This window comes from Lytechinus pictus, chromosome 5 (assembly GCF_037042905.1).
Source record: "Lytechinus pictus isolate F3 Inbred chromosome 5, Lp3.0, whole genome shotgun sequence".
Taxonomy (NCBI): Eukaryota; Metazoa; Echinodermata; class Echinoidea; order Temnopleuroida; family Toxopneustidae; genus Lytechinus; species Lytechinus pictus.
In genome coordinates, this window is record NC_087249.1 from 32,177,220 (window position 1) to 32,187,055 (window position 9,836).

A 9,836-nucleotide genomic window follows, 5' to 3' on the forward strand; every position below is an offset into this window, starting at 1 on the left:
TACGGCTTGTAAACCTGTTATTTTCCACATTAGAAAAAAAAAAAATCTCAAATGAAATTGAAAGCATGGACGGAAATTGATTTTTTTTTTCAGAGTCGGTATCGAAAGGGTTAACATTCCTAACAATAATGATGGATAGACTTGTAAACTATGAAACAGTGATCAAACAATGCCTCAAAAACCTCGCCATAAAAACAAACACATATTGGGTCAATAGTGAAATGCCATGACAACATGGTATCTGATGCTATCTGGGCATGCTCAGTCCAGTTTCATATATTGACTATTTCATTATCAATCTCCCTAATATGGTTTTATGATAAACGGAAGAGAAAATCGAGATCGGTCACTTCTTGGAGTGAGAGGAACGAGCTGGCGCCATTTTTCATATTTTACGACAAAGGATTATCATCTCTCACGAGTCATTATCCATTTTTGATAAAATATATCTTGTGCTTTCATTCTACAAATCTGGAGAATATTTGAGATATTAACTATTGAAAATAGCTTAAACTGCATTTATTTACAAGTTAGTGAGTCAAACGAGGAAGAATTACTATGGAGTTACTCTTTCTGATATTAATTGCTGCGTGTTTATATGGTAAGTCTCTTTGATGAATATACATCACAAAGACTGAAATCTTACGATGTGTTTTAATCATGATGAGTGAAATCATTACTTGTTTAAAATAAATTCATTAACGAAGATACTTACGAAGATATGTAGGGTGCAACTATTTTGAAATTGATACATGTAATGAATATTTCTTACTTATCATCATAAATATTTTCTTATTTCGTACAATGATATTACATTGCCTATTCATTTGACATGTTTCAAGCGCTTTATAATTATTGCACATTGTTATCATTATTAATATCATCATCATTATGATTATCATCGTTGAGATAATGCATTTTCGTTGCGGTAGTATTTTATATAGCTGCAATCGCCATGAAGAGGAATTCAAAGGAAATCTATTTTATAAATAAACTAATACTTCATATTATCCTAATCGGAGATTATATCCATGTGCTCCTTTAAACTTTAAATCAATGCTGATATTACTCGGCCGTTTCATGTGCTTAAATAGTTTGCCTTTCCTCGTATCTACATTTGCACAGCATCACATTCCCCGCGTTGCTTCTGGAATCAAACCCTTTGTATCAACGTCTAGCCTTTGTGAATATCGATCGATCTGTTGGTTCAACTAATTTTCATTCCCTCAAAGGGATGGTGGTTTTCACATAGAATAACCATGTAAAGGGTACTAAATAAGATTTTAAGTTGTACATGTTATGAAGGTATGAAACCATCCACTTTTCCACTCTCTCCTCTAAACTGCGTTGACATGATTTAGGAATGCATATACAGTCATTGGAAAAGTGACTTTGCATATAAAAATACCGTTAGCATGGTATAGGCATATTTCATAATTTCTCTTCCGTTTTCTTTCCTTTAATCCTTTTCTTCCTTGGTCGAGAAATTTTTGGGTGTTACGGGCCCCACCCTCCCATTTGTACGCCAGTCAGTGAACCAGTGTATACATAACGATCTGCCGAATTCCCTTGTTTGTTGTGATTATGATCATAATAGTAAAAGTGAAAACTTGAGTGTTGATTATCGTATGCCCATCATTCTCCTCTTAAGTTTCATATTTATAACCAGAATTACCCGTGTCTTAACTATAGCTGCCATAACTCTGACTTGCCAACCTCATTTCGCATTTAGCTCTCCTGTGTTGAGGGTTGCAATACATGGGGGGGGGGGGGGGTTAATGTCTAATGCCATTCATGATGGGGGGATTCGAACCAGGAAGCTTATGATTAGCAATGCGGGACTTAACCTTGACAAGTAGACCACGACATCTTCGCGATCATCAAATACCAAGGAAAGAATATAAGAAATGATCTATCATGATGCGCCTTTGAAAAGGCAACCAGATAAACGGCTCTTGATAAATGCTTGATTATTGTTCCTACTTATGGATTTATATAAATATATCAGCTTTATTCAATGTTAATATTAAATCAATAATTGCACTCAAATAAAGCCTATATAGTTTCCAATTATTAGGTATTTTACAGAGATATTTTGAAATCATCTGGGGTTTGGATAATTCATATATCTTTCGCTCATTTCAAAATGGTGTTTCACCGTGCAGACAGAATGGAAACTGATCAGGAATGGCAAAATATCTTAACCCCTTTTTTGAATTTTGCACACACAGTATGTGAAGCTCAGAACTGCACATTCTCAGAAGACCTCTGTGGATACACTAACGGCGGGAGCGATCAACTGCAATGGCTCAGGACTGAAAACCCATCAGACCCAGGTATGACGTCATTTCAAAATAGTCCCATGGTAAACATAGTAAACCTTTAGGTGTGTCTATAATGACTTTTGTCATATACTTGAACTTTAACCCGTTCCAAGTTTATTAAGAATAAAATTAATTACATGCATTCATAGGCGGGAATTAATACTTGCGGGTTATTAAGACTAATAAAAAAGGATATTGCGAAATTGGAATGAGTGAAATTCCAAGTTCACCATTCCGGGCACACCCTGTTACTACACCAAAGAATGAGTAATAATAGTTGTGATAGGGGCTTTAAGTTACAGGACGGGAACGTTCACATGAACACTAAAAACTGCATTACGATTCATTCGTGTATGCTTATAACTTATATAAAATTTCCGAAAATAATTTCACAGTGTGGACACATCTAAAGTGTGAGTGTGTAAAGTGTGTTCACATGGTGGAAATGTGACTTATATGTTCGAATTTCACGCAGCGTCCCACACTATGAGGACACGGTGGGGGCTTTATGCTCTTTCCAGGTGGGAATACACATTCATTTATCTATTCATCATTTTATAAAAACATCATTTTGCTATTTTATGCAGTTCCATTCTATCTTTCCGTCGACCTGACCACATCTGGGCGCATCTCTCTGGCGACCCTCACCAGTCCCACCATCAGCAAAGAGCCCGGCCAGCGCTACCTATTCAGTTTTGATTACAGAGTCACAGGGGACCACACCCTTCACGTTCGGGCATCAGGAGCCGGAGGAGGGGGTTGGGAGCATACCGGTGATACCGATGGATGGGAGAATGCCGTGCTCGTGTTGGCGCCGCCGAGTGATATGTTCAATGTAAGTTCCGGTGACTTAAACCACAGTCACACAAACAAAACTAAGTCCATACCAAACAAAGTTATTACTTTGTTGTCAATGATATATCACCCCCGATATCATCTTCCGTTTTGAAGTCGATATCAGTGGTGTGGCTGTAGCATTAGGGTTCTTCGAAATTGTGTTGGGAAGAGACACGAGAGATTTACAAGATTTGCAGTGCACTCATAAACGGTAACAAAATGAGGGCAAACAACATCGGGACTGTTACAAACTGCATATTTCAAAGGTAGACAGGGCATTATCTGGACCTACATCTGTTTCAGATCCTCAGCCGAAAATAAATTGCTAGTTCTGAAATCTCGTAATCATGGTAATGATAACTTCACCGTGTATGTTTAGGTTTAGACAATCCTGCATTTCTCGAAAATTTGAGTATATTGGCAGACCACTTGACTCTTTTAAAGGTCAAACCCAAGTGCATCTGATGGAATTCGTTCTACATACACTCTCCCGGGAAAGAGATTATGGCATATAATGTTTAACACAAAGACCATGGATATCGTAAGATATATCAGTTTCGTTGAAGACACAATAACGACATTTATTTCCTCATTATACATGCTATATATTCAAAATTCAATATTGATGTTATATTCAAATCGAATTGCAATGGGAAATGTTGAACTTTGAAATGTGATTTGTTTCACGTATGAACCCGGGGAGCGTTTCATGAAAGGAATTATGGGACGTTTCATCCAAAAAGGCCCATTTCATCCGACAGTTGCCATAGTAACAGTACTTTTCAGCCAATCAGAACCAGGGAAATAAGTCAGCACACTGTGGAACATACGGAATGATTGGAGACAAGATATTCCTAATGTGCGGAGGAAAAAAAATCGTATCATCTTTTCATGTTCTTATTTCATGGAAAAGAAGTCAATAATGGATCTCCTGATCCCAAAATTATTCTTCTTCTTTACATTTTATATAGATTCTTATAGTTGCCAATATCGGAGAGCCAACAGCTTTTTCCCGAATACAAATTTCCAATCTCTTCATAAATTCGGATGGTGAGTACCTTTTTAAATCACTTTACATTGTTCGGTCCTGTCCCCCACTCGTCAAAGCTGGGAAATTGTTTGATTGGTTTCATGAAATCAATGAAATCAAGAAATGAACTGGTTTAATCATGAAGAAGTTAAAGACCTTTTGTATTTTAAGAACGCGACAAATAGTGCATAATTTAAGGTGAATTTGGAGGGAAAATAAACAACACATTTTCGCTGCAAATTCACAATAAATTCATTTTAAGTTCACAGTTAGATTAAATGAATGAAAATGTCTCACCGAACATTTCAGTAATACTAAGGTATTTATGAGTACTATTTATTATTTGTTTATTCATCTCTTTATCTAATTCATTATCTGGTCATCTTTGTATTGATTGATATCCCTTGCCTTTATTCTTCCTGCCTTTTCCTAGCCTACTTCCTTTCTCGTTTTGAATGTGTATTTTATTTTGTGTTACAGGCGAATCCCGTCAGAAGCTTTTGCCTTCAGGGAATTGCCACCTTCTTTCATATGACACTCTTTTATGATAAATGATTTTGTATTGATTACATTGAAAATTGATAATTGATGAAAATGGAAGAAAATAAATGTTTATTTGAAATTGAAAAATTGAAAAAAAAGTATTTACTTTATATTTATATGGGACACCAAGCAACACTCAGAATGGCGTCGCCGTGGTCACCTGACAGTGGAAAGTGTATCCGTTGCAAGCACGTCAGGTGTTTCAATATTTTCTACATTGAAATGGCGTCATAATGTAAATTCTTCTTCTCGGATAGACGGAGTGCTTGGTGAAAATACTATAGATGCCTACAATGAGGAGAAATGTTTAGGCGGCACAAAGTGGATGATCAAATTAATTGTATCCGGCCAGACATCAAAGGGGAGACTGGTGAAATTCAAAAACGTTTTCATGTTCTGTTCTACCCCCCCCCCACAGCCAATGACAACTGCGACCCATCGCCGTGCCAGAATGGAGGGGAATGCTTTGATCTTGGAACGGACGCGGTATGTTTATGCATCAATGGATTCAGCGGTGAAACTTGCGAGATTGCACCTTCAACAGGTGAGTTAAGAAATACGGTCTTTGAGTTACAATGAATTGATAGGATTTGACCCTGCACAAAATATACGATTTTGCACCTTAAAATGGCAACACTGAGAGCTCCATATTGGGATGCGGATTTTGCAACTTCAGGGTGAAAGTTGGCTATGTTCTGCTTTGTTGTACCCTTCATGGAAGACGAAAATTTAAGCATTTTGAACGAAAACTAACGGTCCCTGAAGTCCTGAAGTCCACCCCACCAAAAAGCTGATTTTGAATAAAAAGGGAAACATCCAGCAAGCATAACACTGCAAATTTCCTCAAAATCGGATGTAAAATAAGAAAGTTATGATATTTCAAAGTTTCGCTTAATATCACAAAACGGTTATATGCACATCCTGGTCGGTATGCAAATGAGGGGACTGATAGCGTCACCCACTCACTATATCTTTTGTGTTTTATAATATTAAATATTCTAATTTTCTCCTCCTCATTGTCATGTGGCACAAAGATTATTTCTCCCTGAACGTGTGGTATTACCATTGTGTTAATATTTATGGTTCAGTTAAGTTGGCCCTTACTGCCAAATCTGTAAAAATTGAAATAATGTATAATTCGAATAATAAAAAAGAACAAAAAAGTGAGTGAGGGACATCATCGACTTTCTAATTTGCATGTCACTGAGTTGTGCATGTATCTGTTTTGTGAAATACACAAGTAAAACTTTGAAATGTCACAACTTTCTCATTTTACATCCGATTTTGATGAAATTCTCAGTGTTATGCTTGTTGGATTTTCCTCTTTATTCAAATCAACTTTTTGTTGGAGAGGACTTGACCTTTAACTGGCATTTTCGGGTGCGAAAAAAAGAGTAATTTTGCAACTTTTCTGCTGCTGCCAGTGTTGCATTAAGGGTGAAAACTTGATCCATTATCTTAGTGTGTGGGTCTAACTGAAAAAAAAAACACGCACCCCAAAACAACCAGAAAGCAACGAGAACGTCCATTGTGAGGATTGCACAAATAGCGTGATAGATATTATCTAGTTTAATATTTAAAATTTTCGGAAGAAGTTGATGCCGTAAAATTAGAAGCAATAGTATGATAACTATTATTATTATTATTGTTATTAATATTAGTAGTACATGTAGAAGTAGTAAGTAGTATAATTTATAATTATACTATCGTAGTTTTGTAATGATTTTATTATGTTACAATAACATTGGGGTTTTTTTAGGGGAAAAGCAGATAGAAAACAGGGACCATAACCCCCACTGCATTTCTATCTTCGTTCCTCCTCCTCTTCGATAAGTAACATATCCCTCATTGCGCAAAAGATTTGTATTCCCCAATATGCTTTCAATATTTTCAGATCTTAAAATTTACATATTTTGCAGCTCCACCACCAACTACTGCACGTGTTAGTACACCGGGAGAGTTCACGACTGCCATTTTGACGACAGGAGATGCAACATTAGCTCCCACCACATCGGCTACTGAAGAACCGACGACAGTGAGTCCGACTACAGCAAATCCGGCCACAGAAGAGCTTACAATTACAGTGGAAGATACAACTTTCGACCCTACGACAAATGAGCTGACCACAGTTGAACCCACCACTGTTGTATCTACGACAGATGAGATAACCACAGTGGATCCTACGACTCTGGGTCCTACAGAAGAAAACCCTTCTACATCAACCACTGATATTGTCAATCCTACCACCTTAAATCCGAACACTATCGGTCCTTCCACATTCGTACCAACTACTGAACAAACAACTGAGGATGCAACCACTCTCGAAGCAACCTCCCAGAGCGCCACCACGGCCCAGCTGACGACAGTTAATATGCAGTCCACAGAAACTACAATGGGGACACTCATGAATACTGCAACAACCGCTGAATTAACCTCTCAGATCACCACTACAGGGAACGCGATTACGGATGACGTATCTACAGTTCAGCTTACAACGATAACCTCAGAAACTGGTGTTACCACGAGTGGCCAGGAGACGCCCGAAGCTACAGTAACAGGGGAAATGACTTCTATTGGTATTCAGACAACAGAGTATTTAACAGAAGCAACGGCAACTGCAAACGATGCAACCGAACCAACCATCACTACAGAGGATACAACCGAAGTCACTGGCAATACAGCAGAATCTATTAGTACAGAGGTTCAGCTTACCACTGAATATAAAGAACCAACAGAGCAGGTATTAACCGAGGCGACAACCTCAACAACAGAAGACGTGACGGATGGCTCCGAAACATCACAACCACCAACAACTGATACGACTTCTTCGGGGACAGAAGGGGAAGTGACAGAAGAGGACATGACAACGGATTCTTCCACGACATCTTCCAATGAGCCAGGCGATAACAATACGCTAACGGATGTCACCACTGGTCTCATCATAGGTCTTTCATTAACCATGGCACTTCTCCTGGTTCTTCTTGCATTTACCCTTCTCTACTACTGTACCCATCGAGATCGGTATGGTGTCTCAGAAGAAACGATGGAAAACGGGAACGCGACACAGATGAATGCCATGAATCCAGGGACGTCACAGGTTTACGAGAATCCATATGTCACTGCACCTGCACCAAGCTCAGAAAGATCCACCCAAACGTCTCTTAGTGCAATTAATGTTTAGTTGTAGCTTGGACAATCGTCTGTTATCCTACCACTATCATGATTATGTCGTTGATGATTAAATTGGGAAGTAGTGAAATGCATACCATATTAAAAAAAATATAATTAGCTACGTCTTGAATCGATGCCTTTCTTTTTTTTTATAATTCAAGATATCCATCAAATTTTAAACATGATAAACTAATCGCATCACCGTATTAGGTAGATGACATACAATGTATACAAGACAAAATATATATAATTTGACTTGATGATTTCACTTTTCTGTCATGGCGATTGCATCTTCAACGCATCCCCAGAATCAAATTGGAAATTACATGGTACTGTATAATTATAGTGTCAGTTTTCTTTTACCTTCTCAGAAAGACCGTTAATAATAAGGGGCTACTCCGGCTAAAAACGATTACAACTAATGAACATAATTTCATATAAAAAGAGTTTTAAAAAAATGAGTAAAAAAAAGTATTTACCAAGCAAAATGCTGAAAATTTCACCGAAAGGTTATAACAAATAACGAAGTTATTGAATTTCAAAGTTTAGAAATGGTTTGTGAAAACAATTATATGCACGTCGTCATGAATATTCATTACAATATCTGATGATGTCATGTCCATACTCTTCTTATGTTATTACGTGAAATCGTAATTAGTTAACATTTTCATATATGTGTGCATGATACGTCTCCCTTATCTTGCTTATAATAAAATGAGACACAGCAATGTATATATAATGCAATAAATCAGATGTCAATCCAATCTTTTAATTATTGGAGGACAAAATTGGAATAAACATAATTTCATTTAAAATATAAACAATAAGAGGGGATACGTCACATCAGCTAGCTCGTTGAATATTCATGAAGACATGCATATAACTGTTTCCCCGATGCACCTAAAAATGTCATAACTGCGTTATTCCTTGTCCGACTTTTATCAAATTATATTTTCAGCCCGGAGTACTCATTAAAAGATTATTCGTTTTTGCTTAAGATATCGTGCCATCTATGTAAACAAACCTAGTAGTTTCAGTTGTAAATATTATTTAAAACAAATGATAGATATTCGAGTTGTTTCTTTTTTATCATTCACTCTGCGATGGATACAGTGTAAATTTACAAAAGAGCTTTGTCATTAATAGGCGATTGGATTTATAATGCATGTAGTTTTTAATAAATAAAACGTTATCCATATGACCCTATCCAATGGTGAATAGCTACACTGTTGAAAATCCCCTGATTTTTACAGAAAAACAGAACTTTGCAGAAAGCAATAACAGAATCATTCTGTAAATTCATAAAACAGGAATTTTTCTACAATTTAACAGAACAGGTCTGTTTAAAAAGGGGAAAATTTTGTTTTTTATTTAAGGAAATTTGTAAGGTTCCATACACCAAATACCAATTTCCTGTATTTTTATATGATATAATGTAAGATTACGCAATCTGGTAAGATTACAGGTGTTCTCGAGACTCTGCTGCAGGAACTTCTTTTATTTTAAGGATAAATTTTCTAACAGTGTAGAATAGCTGGAAAAAGCTGTGGCACTGAACCCACCATTACTATCACATTTAAATTAGCAAAATAACAAAATTGTTTAAAATGACACCATGTCATGCACTGGAGTAAACTATATTGCCATGAAAGATAGTTAGATTGATAGCTTATTTATTCATCCAAAGTAGACATTATTCAGTCTATTTTTTTGTCATTTGTGTATTAATGACATTATGTCTGCTATGAACAAGGGTCAAGTAACTTTTTTTTTGTCTTTAGACTTATCAGCAGATTTTAATAACCCGGCTTTCAATACGGATAAGAGTTCAGGACAAAGCTTTAAACTGGTTCCAGACCTATTTCGAGGATTGGTCTACACGCCTGGAAATAAAAGGAAAGCAGTCATTAATTTCTGTTAATTCAATTGGC

General features: G+C 36.7%; 1 protein-coding gene across 1 annotated transcript; it reads left to right on the forward strand.

The window, feature by feature from the left end:
* Positions 1-348: 348 nt before the first annotated feature.
* On the forward strand, positions 349-8,350 carry LOC129261544 (mucin-2-like). The gene is made up of 6 exons (XM_064100262.1): positions 349-601; positions 2,232-2,336; positions 2,912-3,159; positions 4,133-4,211; positions 5,153-5,278; positions 6,654-8,350. The coding sequence occupies exons 1-6, from the start codon at positions 559-561 to the stop codon at positions 7,913-7,915; spliced, it is 1,863 nt and encodes a 620-aa protein (XP_063956332.1). The 5' UTR covers positions 349-558; the 3' UTR covers positions 7,916-8,350.
* The last annotated feature ends 1,486 nt before the right edge of the window (positions 8,351-9,836 follow it).